The sequence below is a fragment of the Liolophura sinensis genome, chromosome 9 (assembly GCF_032854445.1).
Source record: "Liolophura sinensis isolate JHLJ2023 chromosome 9, CUHK_Ljap_v2, whole genome shotgun sequence".
In the NCBI taxonomy this organism is placed as follows: domain Eukaryota; kingdom Metazoa; phylum Mollusca; class Polyplacophora; order Chitonida; family Chitonidae; genus Liolophura; species Liolophura sinensis.
This window is the reverse complement of record NC_088303.1, coordinates 15,991,047-16,008,900: the sequence shown is the minus strand read 5'-3', so window position 1 is coordinate 16,008,900 and position 17,854 is coordinate 15,991,047. Positions and strand designations below refer to the sequence as shown.

Here is a 17,854-nt window from a genome sequence, read left to right as displayed (position 1 = left end):
TGAAATGTGACACTTTCCCAACAAAAGTTGTCCCTTAAAATAATTCGCATTAGATAAAACTTGATCAAAACAAAATAATATACTCTACAGACAAAAGCATGAAAACCATCCTCAGTAACAAGAACAATAATAACAATTCCATACTCACATAGAGCTGCTTGTTGCAAAAACAAAAAACAAAAAAAAAAAACTATTCTTTTTTGTACATTGGCTATAATGTTGACACTTGTGATGAAACAGCTGGCTTGGCATACCTTCATTTTTTGATGTGAAGAATTTTATGTTAACGAATGACCTGCATGCATGGATGCCTTGTTAAAATTGTTGCATATCAATGAAATCACATGAGCATTGTGGTACCACCTCTCCCAAACCTTATTTTATAGTCAGTGCTTGGTCAAATGAATTTGCAACCATGTTAAACATATTTAAGAAAGAGGTTCAAGTTCAAGAGACCTAGGTCATTAATTATAGGGTAGCTCCCCCCCCCCCCATCCTCCAGGTGACTATCGATTTGAATAATGTTACTAGCTTGAGGGCCTATGGGCTACTGTGGTCAGGTATGTCATCTCACCTGTGGACAATACAGGCATGACAGGATGTATTGTTTTACCTGTACAGCTATGTGAACGGCAGCCAATGTTATCGTAAGGCTTAAGCGTGGCAGCCCTGAGCATTCAGACCTACCTGTAATTATGCCAATGAGCTTGTCTGTGACATCAGTCGACTGTGGACGTGAATATGTAATCACTCACCTGAATCCATTTGTTCAAAATCTTACATGTTCGCTAGATAGTGTACATGGACTACCTGATGTTCATTTGCAGACAAGCTCTAGGTGTTTTTGCTCACTGTGATCAAGTTAGATGTCATTCTTTTGGATTTACCTGTAACCCATGGGTGCTCGGACTGTTTGAAGTTTGCTAACAGGCAGGAATTGCAGTAATAGATTCATTGCCTGACGTGTCCTGTGTGAAGTGATGATTATAAACATTAGAGAAAAGTGTGAACTATATCATCTGTGTTCAGATAAATTGGTGTTATTTTTGTTCATACAGTTGGCGGCATTAGGCAGGGTGTATCATTAGATCATAGGAGTTTTAATCATTTGCATGACTCACTGCACCTTGTGTTACAATTTTTATGAAACTACACTTATTTAATTATTGTCCCAAGAGTGGTTGGAGTACAGACTAACAAAAAGGGTGAAAGTATTTTGTATAATTTATGGAAAACGGCAGGGCATGTGGAATGGATTATGTTTGTCATTATTGCCGGGATGAAATTGGAGAGCAGTGGAATTATCGTGGAATTGCAGGTTCCAAAAGGGAACAGGGAAGTTGAGGCAAAGCAGATGTTGACCGGGTTAATTAGAACACGAGGTTTGTTGTGCGATACTGTATATGCTTAACAGTCAGACCCTAGCTTGCCTACAGCAGATCAAACCTTTCACAGGTTTCATTTTCTGTGAAGCCTTGCCTTTACCTGATCATGGATCATGATGTTGAACTTGAGTGACTGCGGTGAATTAAAGCAGTAGTGTGTTGTTGTTGCTGGCTGTCATCAGGTTGCCATGGTATTTTCTCGCTGAAGTGATTATGGATATTTTGTGTTCTCAATTTGAACTGATCTGGCTGTGTTTTGGAGCTTAGGAAAAATCTTTGATCTGCAGATGAAAATCGATTGACACTCTTAGATGGAATGATCCTTGAGAATTTCTTTTCACCAAATGACAGAGGTTGAAGATGAAATGACGGGTTATTTGAATGTTCTGCTGATCGAATGGAATTATCTGTGAAAGGCTGAGCCGACCACCTGGTGAAGACAGGACAACCGTTATCACAGTAAAGAACTGGTTATTTTCTGTCGTCACTATAAACCTGTGACAGTCATTAATACTTTAAATTTCGTTGCATGTTGTCATGGTGATGGCAGCAAAGTGATGTCAGAAGTTACAAAAGCATAAAGCCATAATCACAGTAGTTCTGCAAAAAAAAAAAACAGTCTTAACAGACAATGTTTATGCTGATCATGTTGTCATAATTGCTGCTACCAGTGAATTTCGTGGGCAACAGGAAATGTATTTTGAACTCAGTCGACTTCTGGAAAAATTCTGTGCTGAGCTTGGAATTTGAGTAAATTGTGTGTGGGTGAAGGAAACTCTTAAAGGTCGAGAATGCCTAAATCATATTACTTTGTTGAGTCCCCACCCCGCTATGTGGAATTGCAGACCAGTGAGAGTGGGGAGGTGGCGTTTGATAAGGGGTAAGTAGATGTATTCAGTATGTAAGTAGGCACATATAATGGCTAATTGTGGTCCACCCAAATCCTTCAACCTTTTCAACCCCCTTTGCAAAAGATATTTTGAAATATTGTGATAGAACTTTAAGTTGCGGTAATAATTTGCTCAGTTGTACAAAGATTGCATCTTTACAAACAAATCATTTTGGAGTCATTTTCATTGTAATTGTATGCATAAGTGCTTTAGATGTCTTAAAAATCAAAGATTTACAGCAGTTAAGTCATTTGTACAACAGTGTTGATATAAATCCATTCACCTTTTCATATAAAACATGAGGTCAGAAAGAATTGAACTTTATGAAAGAAGTTTTGCATCACTATTTTTCATTTTGTTGAGTTTCAAGCTTTTTTATGATTTGATTATCATGCTGTCTGTCAGCTGCTAATTTCTGCCCATTATATTTGTTTTGTCTGTATTGTTGAGCAGGATGCAATTATCAAAACCAAATCATCTGCACTTACTCTGTTTTTACCTGGTTATTTTAGAATTAAACTAAATTACCGAAGGTATATTGTTAATTGGCATTTTTGAATACCTGTACATTGCATGGATCTAATTTATTCTTCAAATCACTTGATCTTGACTTTAAGCTTTGTTGTCCTAGGTTGTTGATAGTGGCAGTTACATTTGGGCTGACCTTAACAGCTTCGTCTAGGCAATGAAAAGCATGTATAGTTTAAGTAGTGAACCAATGGGAAAGTTACTTGGTCTGTGAAATGGTGGTTTTCACATGATAAAAAAGAGCATGTTACAGAGATAAATCTTACTGCGGTTATTTGACCAGGTGATTGATAGCTGGTAAATGACACCTGTCATGGTGGCCCAAACCAGCAGTGAAAAATCCCTCTGTTTTCCTGAAAGAATCCAGCTCAACATACCTGGACTGGTTATACACAGGTGATTCAGAAATGTATTGTGTTTTTGTCTTTCTTTTGAGAGCGGTTTTGTGCGGAAATATTCATTTTTTGTAGCTTATCTGATTTGACACGTTACTCGGCATGAATGCATGATAATAATGTTGAAGTACATGTGCAGTGTATAGGGCCATTAAAATGATTTGTAGACTATGTTTATATGTACTTCCTTATTTTATGGCCAATCACTGCAGTTTTGTCTCCAAAATCAACTTGAAAATGTGTTCAATTTTGGACTGAAAGTTGCTTTTTCATATGCGAAAAGGTTGAGGAATTGGGATATAAAATATATACTCCCTCTGTGTTAGAAATCGTCCTTTTCAATTGCCCAATATAGGAGAAAATCAAAGTTTTGAGTAAAAGGGATTTTTTCTAGCGTCCATTTAACAATGAACATGCATGTATGTACTCATACATGTAAATTATGCGTATACATACAAGATACAAACCATCTTTCTGACTTCATTGGCTGGAGATAATGTCAGTATTTGGTAAGGAGGGTAAGAATCAGTAAACAGTTAATTGATCTCCCCATGATGCCTTTCGTTTTTAATATTTTATTGGAGAAGAAAAAAGCAAGCTAAAAACATTCTAAACAGTTATCATAGCCATGAAAAAAGAATTCTTAAGGGATGCATCACTGTGGAAAAATGTAGTGTTGATAATATTCCTGTGCATAGAGAAAATATTATATGTTATATATTGACAGATAAAATATCATCTATATACACACAGGTAATACAGGTTTTTCAAGCTCTGAACTCTGAACTATGTGCCAGGAATTATAACATTGCTGGGGCAGCAGTTGGCAAAGTGGTCTAAAGTCATCTTCTTCATGTCTTCAAGCCTGCATCAAAGAGGCTTCTGATTTGAATCCAGCAACTTGTTTCACTGATATAGTCCAGAATTAACACTTGAGAGACATCATAGAAATTAAATAGTGCTAAAAGATGTGTATAACCTTGTTGTGTACATGTACATACAACCGTTATTTGCGGGGGCCTTTTGATATGTTATCATCTCTTGTCGTGTGTTCAAATGCAATTCCCATTACCTGCAGGAGTCTTAATTAATTTATTACCAGCTTGGACCTGCACTTTTGGGGGGGGGGCAGTTTTTCCCAGCTGGAGTGTCTAGCTGCAACTAAGCAGCTCTTTTAGTCTGTTTTTCTGTCCATAGCTTAGTCTCTTTTTGGCATCATATAACATGGGCCATTCCCATCACAGCCTGAAATCCTCTCCAGGGGATGTTGTAGCCAATGAAGTCCTATCGAGGAGATGTTGTAGCCAGTGAAATCCTCTCCCGGGGATGTTGTAGCCAGTGAAGTCCTCTCCCGGGGATGTTGTAGCCATTGGATAATTTGTGCTTATTTATGTTACATTGTTCGAATTGTTCTTCTTACATTATGCATTCATGTGCTCAGAAGAGATCAGGCAATAAGATCAGAAGAAAAAATAAAAGGTATGACATGAAAAGAATATAATTATCACACCTGGAGCAATATGAATTTCCATACACTTTAGTATGGTGTTGATCTGTTATCTTGACTTCATGCCGGCTACTAATTAGACATTAATCAGGAGGAGTTTGCTAATAAAATTTTAAACATGATTACATTGTTCCATGAATAGTGAGAATAACGTGCAGTATGTAAATCAGATTTGCAATTAGTCCTAAGTGTTCTATATATAACAGACAAAAAAAAAAGTTGATTCCAAAGGTACATGTATGTATCCTTTACCACATAACTTTCGTTCTAAAAACTTACGCGTTCCTTTACTTTTTTGAACAAGATTACGTTTTTAATACCAGCATTTATTGTTCTCAGGATAATTGTATAGAAAAATGTTGAGTGCGTGAAGGTGCTTGTCTTTCATTTGCCGAAACACACAAGGTGCAAATTCAAACCTGGTCATGGATACAAAAATTGGTGCATTCTCTCACATTAGCTGTTAATGGAGATTTGGTGGTCAGTAACCAGTTCACAACACACATGCGGCCATGAGCGAAGTCATACCAGTTGAAGACTATTTGTCTTCCAGCAGCATGGTGCATGTGCATAGCTGGGCGGGAAAAGCTTGTCAGTAACTTGCCAAAGGTTGGTGGTTTACCCTGAGCTCTTTGGCGTTGTCATTCATATTACTAGCTGATGATTTATCCTGGCACTGACAAATAGGCTGGGTGTGTTAACTAATTGATTAATTGCTCATTAAGATATGTCTCTTTAATTATTTGCAGGAATGTGTTTTATGTCATAAGCTCACATCTCAGTTTCAAGCTTCACTACCTGCAGTGGAAAATTAACCAAACTGTGATTTGGTGCATTATACAGGTTCAGCTGTAACATGAATTAAACAAAACCTCATGTATAAATGGAACATTTACAAACCGCTGACCCTGGACCCACCCATTATACAGCCATGAAGTTTACCTGTACATGCACCTGTAGTTGAGATTTGCTTTACAGTTTTTAAACCCTGAGACGGTTTTTTGTATATCTGTTTGTGATGGATTTTATGCATCATAAAAAGCTTTGAACATTGGCAGTGCATGCCAGTTAATTATTTTATTTCATTATTTACCTGTCCTCATTTACTGGTGCTCTTTTATGTCATTCTCATGACCAGTGAGATTGTATGTTCATGGAATATCCAGGCCTGGCAGCTGTAATCCTTCAACCTGTTCGCCAGTTTGCAAGGTGTTTATTCAAGCATATTCTGAAAACATAATGCTGCGTTCACTGATAAAATTATACTTTTTGTGAAGCCCTGAATCTGGCGAATCCAACCAGTGTAGCTTTGTCTTCAAAATCGATGAGAAAAGCTTGAGGAATCAGCGGAAGTCGGGAGGTGTTTGAGGTACTTAACGATGGGTGGTGGCTTGCATCAAGCTCTCCAGTTTAATCTTAAACCAGCTGTGACATGCCTTCTTAAAAGTGAGAAAAAATCTATAGTGACATAAAATGCTGGTCAACTAAATAAGTGTAAATAAATGCACTCCAGAATTTTCACTGGCACAGGTGAAGTTAAGTTTAATGGTGGAGGAAAGTGAGCACACCCTGACGAGAACCTCTGCCCTTGACAAGGCACTTGACAAACTAACATGATAATAGGGGACTCCAGCAATCCTTGAGTGCTTTACGCCATCACGTTAAAATGTGAAAATGTGGATTCAAATTGAAGTTTAGTCGAATAGAATGCCAAAAGTTACTATCAGTGGTGTTCATTTTTCATGTAGAAACAATTTTTCCATTTAGACGGAATTGAATTTAAATTGTTAGAATTTTAGTCGCGTGGCCATACACTGAGCGTGATGGATGATAGAACCATTTCATTTGATGGGGATTTTGATTAAGAAAGCATGCAAAAGTTAAAAAAAAAAAAAAAGGCATGAAAAAGATATAAGGCCATGAAGTCACCACACTATATCTTATTAGCAATATCAATTATTTTCTTCACTACACATGGCCAGGTTAAAGGTCACGAATTATGATGAATAAGATGTATTTATGATATTATTATGATGGGATAATGTTTCGTTGGACAGTACAGTTTCTGCAGGTTTCAAGTTCCAGGCAATGTTAAATATACTTACCTGTGTAATGACAGTCTTTTGTCTGTGCAGAAGATGGGAGACAACTCTTGTCTATCTTTTTTGTAGTATGGTTAGTATGCTGTGTGCTGTTGAATTATATATGTGGAGGGATGCAATGAAGAAGAGTTCTGGACATCAGTGATGACCTCTTTCTCTTACACAATTATAATTGTTTATTGTTGTACATATATGAATATATGCATTAAATTTTGTTTGCAAGATGCGTAATGATCTGAAACCTAAAGACTAACAGCAGTTTTAGTTATTTATTTTTTCATCTTTTAAGTGACACCAATTTTATATTGGTTTTCACAGATTGGGCGACTCAAAAAAAAAATCCAAAACTTAAATAAAAATAATATCGAAAATCTAGCTTTTTAGTTTATCCTGAATTTAAGATTTTACTGTTTTTCAGGAATTTCCGATCCAGATTTTGATATAAATTAGATGATTTTTCAGTTTTATTTTTACGCCTTCACCGAATATTGAAAAAAGATTCGTTCTGGCAGTAAAACATAATTATAAGTTGAAATTGGTGAGATTTCCTTTCAGGCCTGTGCCCTGCATCCTCCCTCCGCTGTATAAGTGAAGTATTCTTGAGTACACTGTAAAACTCTAATAAGATAAATAAATAAATAAGGTGTGGCCTTACCTGTCAAAATGTTTTTTCAATTGACCATATTTGTAAATGGAGTATTTGATCCTTTGGTGATGTATATACAAAACATTTTAGAGCAAATGCTGGTACAGGGTACCAGCGTGAAAATGTAAGAGTTTCGTTTTGACCCTTAACCATATCTTTAAGAAACATACTACTGGTTGACCCAGAAGCTTTTTTGTACAATGAGATTACTATTCACTCTAAAGCCTCCCCTGTTATCATACCTGAACATTTTAGTTACTTATGCGATTTCACAGGTAAAGTTAAACAGTTCCACCTGTACCATGCCTTATGCATATATTTTCAAGCACCTGCATCATTAATTTTAATACGTGCCCTCATTGGGTCCTTGATTTAAGTATGATTTTTGCTAATTAGTCCCTCAGTCTGTAGCCAAACACGCTAAAATTGCATTTCTGATAAGCTGCGGCTTAAATGTGTTCAATTGTTTTGAACACATGGTGTTGATTGTTTGGTTAGGCACCGTGTGATGGGCCGGGATTTACACCAAGCACTTTGGTTTGAAAAAAGGGGATGCCATTAGTACAGTGTCCAAATGATTAATAAATATACGTAGTCCGTCAGTGATATATGTAAAATTCTCTCCCTCATACAGTGTCAACATGTTCTTATATGTGGTTTTCTATGTCAGGCCTTCAAAGTATGCTGCTGTGTGTGTGTAAATGAAGGAAGTTGTTTAGGGAAAACTTCTTCCTGTCTTATTTTTTATTGGTCTATAAAAGAATTGATGAGTAAATATAAAGGAAAAAAGAAAACTGGAAACCAGATTAAAGGAAATAACCTAAAGGCAAAGAAAGAAAGAAGAAAACAATAATGAAAGGTGTACATGTGTAGAAATGTTTTGATGATTTGTGGTTATAAGTCCAGCATTTTTTTGTGTATGTTTATGGAACTCTGATGTCAAGTTGTTGTTTAATGGACTTAAATCAAGAAAGTACATCAGCCTTTACATCCTGCTTTAACTGCCTTTTGTGACTAAGCTATTTGAAATGGTTGGATTGTTGAAAATACAGTTAGGTAAAGAATTTAAAATTTAATGACTTTTCGTACATTTTTAGTATACTTTCCAGGGGGAAGGGTAGCACTTTATTCACTGGAAATTATGCACAGTATTATTATCAAAATAACTCTGAAATGATTTACTTGTGTCACTAAACATATAAGTTGCTTAAAAGGGAGCAAATTGTTTCTGCACACCCCATACTTCTGTCAGAAAGTCTTGGTTGCAGAGGTGGTTGAAATGGTTGAAGAATCAGGGTAAACAATTTCCCAAAGAGAAATCCCTAACTGGCCTAAAACAACAGTGAAATAAACAATTTCCCAGAGAGAACCTATAATTGCATGTTCTTGGGTAAATTAGTACATGAAGTGGTACTTATGTAAATTTAGTAAAAATGCCTGCATTCCATAAATTTCAGATTCCCATCAGATTTCTGATGTAGTCTGATGGATGGATTGATCAGGGTTTTAGGCTACATGTTCCATCAGCTATGTGTCTGATTTGTCAGGAAAAGCTGAGGTGAGGAGAGGTTCTGTTTCATGAACATGCAATTTCCTGTTGTAGTGGGACCTGTATAGCTTCGATAACAAGATGCTGGTAATGAACAGAATTTTGGCTTACGCCTGAATAAGCGTAAGGCTTACATAATTCGATTGGCCAACTTGCATTTCGTGGACAGGGTCAGCGGGCGGCCATATTAAGGCAGGGTGGAAAGGCCGAGGCGAATTGGGTTGAAATATTGACCTCCATGCTACATTAATTTCTGTTGTAGATTGGATTTGTTCTTTTGGAAATGAGTCGAGATGTGAGAGGGGAAAATCAGTCCGTCAGACTGTAATTCTGTAATTGACTTGTTCTATAAGGTCTTATCGCATGTTTCCAGCAGAGGTTTGAGATATTTATTAGAAAGTCTAAGCCCTCCGTGTGACATCTTGGTCGCTTTATCTCAACTATACGTGGCCTTTCTCATAGTAATAACTCCACATCAAACTCCAGCCCTCCAGCAGTTTCTCATTTTTCATGTCTCCGGAAAAAACAGGTTAGGTCCCCAAATCTCGCCTATTTCCTCCCTTGGTGATCCAAATTTTTCACCGTGGGCCAAAATATGTTATTTCCAGATTACAAAACAGGAAGGGCCTTTTTTCTGCTGTGGTATTGATTTTTTTTCTGACGTAACCTATAGAGGTGAAGTGCTTAAGTTTGCCGCAGTGAGCATGCAAGCACACGGCTGTTTCTAATTTGGCAGACTAACAAGAAAATATAGCAGAGTATGTTAAACTCTGTTAAAGGGCTGTGTTTTGAATCCTTTCCTGAATATATCCTGTTAAATGTATATGATACAGTCTTATACACGCTGGATATGTTATGTCAGTTAAGTGAAGAATTGTGCTGACTTGACAAGAAACTTTCCTTAAGCGCTTATTCAGTTATTTGTTGGATTGGTATTTTACGCCCGACTTAAAGAGTGTTTAGTTTATTGGACAGTGATTCAGGTTTGTGCGTAGGCAAAGCAGGGCGACAGAGTCTACATTTGGGGATACTCCAATACCTTGTCCGGTACCTACTGTGATAAGGTCATAGCTTATAGGGTGGTACTTAATAGAAATCAATCTCATTGGTAAATTATTACAGCTCTGAACTCCGGCATTCAATACGGGTAGACCTTGATTTGGCATAAGTTTAACATCTGTACGTAGAGTGCAGCTGACATTCACACAGTCCAAGAAAGAACAAATCTTCATATTTTTCCAATTTTTTAGGACAGATATTGATAGTGCTGAATGAAAAAAATGACAATCCTTTGTCGAGTCTGTTGCTCATTAGATGTACTAACCACAGAAGAAAAGAGAAACTATGTTATAATTACATGTACACTGGCTAAAACGAGCAGACAAGGTGTTCCAAAAATTTGATGAATTACCGTGTATATGATAATTTATTTAGGAATTATTCCATAAATTATCAATTCACCTCATTATGTTGAGCTTATGGAGAATTTTTTATAAGCATTTTGTCCATATGGATGTTGACTGTGAAAGGGATCTGTTTAAAGCAGGGGATTTTGTTGACCGTGTTGGCAGGAATTTTTAATACAGTGGTAAACAGGATAAATTTCAATTTTCAATAGAGTAAGGGATAGTCTTGTGTTAAATTCAAATTTGAAAACACCAAAGAACTAAGTAACATTTTGAGGTACACATGGTATCCCAGATGTGCAGTGGTCATTTAAATATGAAAATGATGCTTTGAACTTATTTGAGGTGTATGTGTGATGATATGGAATGGAAGCATTTTTGGAAATTGTTTGTGCCAGTTGTAGCCTTGAGGTAGTTCCTGACATGTAAATGTCCTGTGTGAGGACCTGATACACATGTATCCTTGGTTGCCAGGGTCTGTAATAGCGTTGGTATAAGAGGACAATTTTCATCACAGACCAGTACAACACTGGAAACCCTAGATCTACCCTTCCCACATGCTCAACCCATGTGACTTTAATGGCAACTCCTTGAAAAAGCCCCCCCAAAAAAAAAGTCAGCGGTCCAGTTTGGGCTGATCGTTAGCCAGAGCTGACGTGGGTCGTGCTAAGGTGAGGCTGTTGTCTGAAGCAGGTGGCTGCATGACGGGCTGCGGAGGAAATACCTCTTGTCACTCGTATACAACCTCTGTGACCACTCTCTTCATTACCTCCTGCTATTTTGGGCTTTTTGTAAGCCGTTAACTGTTGAGTAACTTCCAGGAGGGAAACTGTCTGGCGTGTATTGTCCCCTGACATCGTCCTGTTGCTAGGCTTCATAGCTGGCTTGCCACGGACCAATTTGCTACAGGTGATCAGTCTCCTGGAAAACCCTTTTCTATTGGACATCGTTTATTTCCCAGATCTATATATCTGCCTATTTACCGAACTGGAAATATCTACTACTTTCCATTATTACCTATAAAGGAACCGTTTGTCTGTCGGAAACTGTTTACGTCAAGTTTTGTCGCAGACACAAGGGGTTCTTGGAGAACCATGGAGGAAGGTGACCCACTAAACCTTCCCCTTTCTCCGTCTCCCAGGAAAAAGCAAACTGAGGAAAATCATCACAGGTAACCTGTTTGAAACCCTGCTTTAATTGTTTCCAGAAAGTTTGTAGTGAACTTTGTTTCTTGATGATCTTATTTTACACCACTAGAGTAATTAGTCAATTGCCTGGATGTTCAGAATATATTATATATATGTTTGCACTCCTCTAATCTTTAAAAGGTGATTCTTGAAAATGAAAGATTTGTGCATTGAATGGAATTATGTTTTAGTTACAAGATACTGTGTTTGGAACGCCATATGGTTAAATATAGTGGATCAAGACCGTTGTGGGATAACCTTATGTAAGATGGGTCCAGATGAAATTTTCAACATTTGTTCCTTCATTCTGAACTTGGGCATTATACTTTGCGGTGACAGGCATTGCTTCCGGTGTATTAGGTTTTTGTGGTTACATTTTAATTTTATTGCCATATCTTTTTGTCTTGTAAAGTAACTGTTTTATTACTTCAGTTAAAGTCAGTTCAGCGTTGACTTTAGGGTAGACTTTCTTGTAACTTACTCTATGGAAGTACTATGTGCATAATTATTATCATGATTATGGGTCAGGTCTTTATTTTCATCATTTTTTACCAGAATTTAAAAGGATTCCCCTAGATTTACTTTCGAGAATCCACTAAAATTAATCCAAATCCAGTACCTTAAAGCATCTGCTTGAAAGGCTTCAGTGCATGTAAAAGTTTTAAGGGATGCAACCATCAAACCTTTAACAATGTAAAATAAAGTATTTTTTTACTTTAAAACAAAACATGTGAATCTAAAAAATGGCAAAAATCAGATTTCGGGATTCAAAACTAAAGTTCCCTGTGGTTATACGCATCTTATGGTCCTCATGGAAGCCGTCTTCTTCTTAAACATTGGGCTCCCATGTTTCAGTGGATGCAGGTGTTGCTGATTCGGACACAGTTTCATCTTTGCTTTACCTGTGAACCATTTACCTGTGAGTCATATTGTAATTACCTGAGGCTGTCGTTAAAAATATGTTTGTTTGGGCATGTACTGTTCAAACAAGATTACTTTTTAAAGCCATTTTGATATTTTAAAAAATTTTTCTCCGAATGTCTGTTTCTTTGAAATATCTGTATTTCTTATTAAGCAGAAAAGGAAAAAAATCAAAGACTGAAAGATAACATGTTTGGGTTAAACATAACAAAAAAATTTCAAGGATGTGTGAGAACACCAAGCAAAGGAATTGGAACTATATTCAATTTTACACCATTTATAACATGCTCATAGTGATCTAGATTTCTCGTATGCAGAGCCTGTAAGAATTAAATGGTTTTTGTTTCTGTGCTGGAAATTGGTAACTGTACTTTCTGGAGAGTCCTGGGATACACTTACCATGGAGGGTGGCTCTGCAGACACTCATGTCTGCGCATTTCCTATTTACCGACTACTGATGGATTATGTTCAGGCTTTCAGACAACAATGATAGTACTGTGGCTTGTTGTCTGTAGAAATTGGGTCCATGGGGTTCTTTTACTTGGCATCCACCTTGGGTTTTGGCCAGGAATGTTCACCAGGGCTTTGTGATGGTCTGTGGTTGACAGTTACATATATGAACTTTTCAGATGAAGTGATATATTGTACATATGTGCATAATGGGTTAGATCCTTCTCAGTTAATCGGTGAAATCATCCTAAAAAATAGCTTGAAATGGATTTCGATATAGCAATTGCTTCTAATGCATAATAAAAATTTATTTTTCTTGCTAACTGTAATTAAAGAAACTAAAAACCAGGAGCAGGTTGGAATTCTCTTGTGTTACATGTGTCTGGATTGTGATCATTTTAGCATTTTCCACCTTTGCACAGAATGTGATCTGAATTTTTTTAAACATTGCCATTTTGAAATTCGACACGCAAAGGGTAAAGTATAATCATGGTCGAAATTTAATTTAGCTTAATTGATATTACAGGTTTGTTCAAGTAAAAACGTTGAAATGTGACAGCTGTGCTGCTTTGTCAGGGAAGAATACATGTATGTGTAGTATTTACAGCTTGGTCGTAATTTTCCAAATAACCAATATGAAAGCTTAAAATTAGCTTTCGGAACATCACAAAAACATACTTTTCATTTCTGTATACTTCAGACTGTTTAAGTGGGATGTGGCAACTGTGTCTCTTTGAAATGGAATCTGATTTCTCTGATATCTTGTGGACAGCCTTGGGTGGAATATTGTGGACAAAGCGTTCGGTGGTCAGACTTGTTTTACTGGTTGTATGTCCCCATGTCCAGTAAAGGAGATAGAAAGAAAAGGGTTTGCCTCATAGGGATCAAACTTGTCACCCATGGTCCATTATTGCTGATTTTTCAGGAAGGCTGTCAAACCTCCCTTTGACAATAATCCCAGGGTTAATACCGACACTGTCTATAAACAGCAGTATAGTTCTCGGGGGTTGTGATCAATTTCCTGTGAATATCAGACCAACTCCTACAAAATAATAGCCTAGTTGAGGCTTTCAGAAATTCATTTTCTCGCCCGGATACATCAGAGAGTCTGTGTCAAGATCATAACTCGCGTACAGTTCTTGTGCGATTTAATGATGGTTGGTTCGATCGGCATATTTCCAAGCAATTACCTTTCAGGGAATCCAGCATTTTCAGTGTGGAGTTTTATAAATGTGCTTGTGTGATATGATCACATTTGATACGGAATCCTCTGAAATCTCTCATGACAAACTGAGAAATGAAATAACTTGGCTGTTTTTCAGCTATCATCTGCTGTGAAAGTAATGTTTTATTCATCGTTTTTGATGGGCTTGTATGTTTTTTGTTTTTTTGCGAAAAGCTTGACAGTATGAAAGTTTAGCAGGGTCATTATCACGAGGGACAAATGTATGTTACACCTAGGCTCTTCAAAACCTTGTGATTGTGTTTTTCAACAGCCCATTGTTTCCAAGGTATCAGATTCTGTTGAGTATGTTCATTGTTGATGATTAGATTCTCTGAACCCATATCACAGTGTAATCTTTTACTTTCTTCATGTGTGCATTTCAAATCATGTGGGTGCTGCTAGTACAATGTGACGTTTGATATCAATCACTTAAGCAATTTTGTCTCTCCTTCCCCAGATAAGAAAAAGTTTTCAAGATTTATTATCAAAATGGTTCTTCATATTCAAATGTTCTGCATGGCGTCACTGTGACAAAATGTAAGTCTTGTTTAGTTCTGTTCCATTTCTTCCTTTTTCAACAAATTATTGGCCAGTTTTGTCCTGTTTTAGAACTTATTTTTTTCTAAACGGTTTGTCATATAAAATTGGAAGTTTGCATGCGGCTTCATTAGATCAAGTTTGAGTTCTGTACTGTTTTGTTCATTTTCGAAGAAATTTATGTCTATTATTGTTTTGTTGTGCTGTAGCTATTTTCCTGACAGCTCACCAGAATAGGGGGCATCAATTGCAAAAGCAAGAAATACAGACTGCTCGATGAGTGTTGTGTCATGTGTATTCAGTGTCTTAAAAGCATTTATTTATAACTTGGAAAGGAGAATGGAGGGAAAACAAATTTTCTTTTTCTTCTCTTGTCTGTTGATTTTATATCCATACAGCTCAAATCCTGATACTACAAATGTTGCTTCCAAAATCAAGCCCAAACTCATTAAGTTGTTCACAAACACTCTGATGGTTTTCCCCTCGCAATACCATCTTATATCCAGTGTTAATTACTTCCAGTGTCAGTGTTAAGACTCAAGCTTAGTTTATGTTTTAAGAAAGCGTAACGCAAGTGGATCACTTGATTTATTAACTTTATTATTTATTTCTTTTATGGTTAATAAAATACATTCAAATTTGTATACGGTCAGTGTTGTAAGTGGACAATTTATAAGATTACGTTATTGATAAAAAATATTGTGTACAACCTCTAAAAACATCTTGATTCTTGATTGTCTCACTTTTTACCAAACTGTTTTTTCTCTCAACAAATCCTTTTTCTCATGTGAAGTTCGTGATTTTGAGATTTTAAGCCCGTAATGTCTGAGGAAGAAAAACAAAAGAAGGAGTGTAGGAAATTATACATCAAATGTTGGTCAAAGAATTACTTTCTTGGAAATGCCTCCAGTTTATAACATTTCTTCCAACCAGAAATCATTTTAGGTGAGATTCAAGAGTAAATGCATTTTGATAACAAGTCACCAATAAAGTGCTGTGAAGATTGGATCAGTGATAAAGTCGTTGTCTTGACCTTATAGGAATTGTCTGAGACCTGATGAATGCGGTTTTAACGTTTGCCATTGCCAAACTATAACCAGGTTCCTGGTCTTTAACCAAGATGGATTTGTCAAGGTCGGCATGGAGGTCGCAAAGTTGCTGAAGCACTTTAAGTTGAGAAATGATTCGGCTGAAAGTCCTAAGTAAACCAGAACATTCTTCAGTGATCACAATTTAGTGCAAATAAAACTGAATTGACAGATTTGAAATTAATTTTAGGAGCATTACATATTGTGATTTTAATGTCTGTGATATCAGTAACTCTATCTAAATGGTAGCCAGTGTGATAGTAAAAATGTATTGACGTGTAATTGTTTGGTCGTCAGATGTCCTGGCTGAGGTCAATACTAACAAATCTGCCAGGTTGGAAGGTTGGTTCAGAAGCTATTAGGTTTAATTCCCCAGATGTTTTCTGAATGTATTAAGTCAAAGTTGTGCAGATCAAGCTTTAATAAATGTATGTAGGGAATTTACCACTAATATATACTGGCTGAAAGTAAGGTAGGCACATATAGTTTATAGGTATTAAGGTAGTAAAATTATTGGGTATGTACATTGAGCACCAATAAGATAATTTAATAAAGCTTTTTCTACTTGAATGTAGCAAAGGTTATAGAAAATCACATTTTAAGGTGGACATTAGTGTGCAACCCAGAAGATCCTGACTGGGAGTTGAGCATCCTGGCAGGATTTGCAAACTTCACCCAGGTGTCAGTAGACAGGAAATTTAGGAAAATAATCAAACTTTCTGAAGGATGTTTTTTGTCATTGTCTTTGAAGTTTAGAAAGTCTTTCTGTCTCTTTTTCATTATCCAATCAGTTAATTGCTGGACACATTGTCAAGGCTGTTTTGGATGTTTTATGGCCACCGGCAATCAACGCGTTAGTTCATTATGGTGAAGAGGTTCTCGAAAAAGTTGACCGAAGGCTTGGTCTGGAAGTTACAGTGTGTGGGAATTCCTAAAAGGCTTTTAGCAGTACGGTAGCAGCTCCTTACTCCTTGGTGGCTCTATTTATAGATTGTCACTGCAATGTGTTTTAGCATACCGATGTTAGCTTCTGCCAATCGATGAACGCATGGTGGTGAGTTGGCTGGCCATGGGATGACACACGGAGCTTTCCCGGTGACGGCATCCTGTTACGTCTACATCCACAAACGGAAAAAAATTGTGACAGGCCGGTGACAGAGTTACGGAAAGTAATTTTTCTCTGTCATTTGTAGAGATCAATTAGGGACACTAGGTGTATTTTGTACGGATGTGCACAAAGTCTTTGGCTGGACAGTTTCATTTTGAGTGGTCATCGGAGGGGGGGTAGCAGGCAGGCCTCGACCTCCAGACGTGGTTAACCACAGAAACCAGACTGCAGTCCTTGTGGTCATCTATAAGATCTGTAAGTCTGTATTAGTGGTCAGTGTCCTTAGGTCGGACAGTCAGGCCACTCTGAGACTGAGCGTTCCAGGAATACCTGCCTTAACCATGTCTGAGCTATCAGGATTATCACCTGCTGGGTAAGCCAATTAACTTAGTTATGTTTAGCACACCTGTGTTTGTGTCACCTGAAATGATGAATGTGCTTTCTGATTGAACTTAAATACAACATCTTTCAAGTGTGATTGACATCTATATTATCTGAATCATTGGTATGTCAACCCAGTGGTGGATGGTTTTCAATTGCAGTATGTGTGAAAATTTCAAATAAAAAAATGTTTCGTTTTCATTATTAATATTGGGTTATTTGACTAGGCTTTTCAAGTAGAACTGTATTATTAATGATGAAAATAGAAGTTTGTGAAAGTAGTGTTTACTATTTCTGAGAAAGATGAAGGAATTATTCTGAAATTCCAGTGAAGCCACACTAAATTAACTTTAAACCTCAAACAAATTCAAAGGTTTAAACAGTGTGATAAAGTAGATGTTCACGTGACAATCCTGATTACGTACCAAACGTTACTTACTTACGACATTCTGTAGTTTTAATTTTCCTGTTCGGAAAATGGAATGTGTTATTAGTTATCACAAAAAATAGATGTAATATGTATTTTAAGATTTCTCAAATGTGGCAGAT

General features: G+C 36.9%; 1 protein-coding gene across 6 annotated transcripts in view; it reads left to right on the top strand.

The window, feature by feature from the left end:
• The window catches only part of LOC135475487 (rap1 GTPase-activating protein 1-like), a 193,720-nt gene that overhangs the window by 62,400 nt on the left and 113,466 nt on the right, over positions 1–17,854 (top strand). Inside the window, exon 1 of one of the 6 annotated variants that reach the window (XM_064755408.1) lies at positions 1,613–2,265. The exons of 4 other annotated variants lie outside the window; for them this stretch is intronic. In XM_064755408.1, coding sequence (XP_064611478.1) covers positions 2,177–2,265 — 89 coding nt within the window. In that variant the 5' untranslated portion in view covers positions 1,613–2,176. Of the gene's footprint in view, positions 1–1,612; positions 2,266–11,487; positions 11,580–17,854 lie in introns of those variants that run through there. One more of the 6 variants, XM_064755409.1, reaches the window with a different exon arrangement.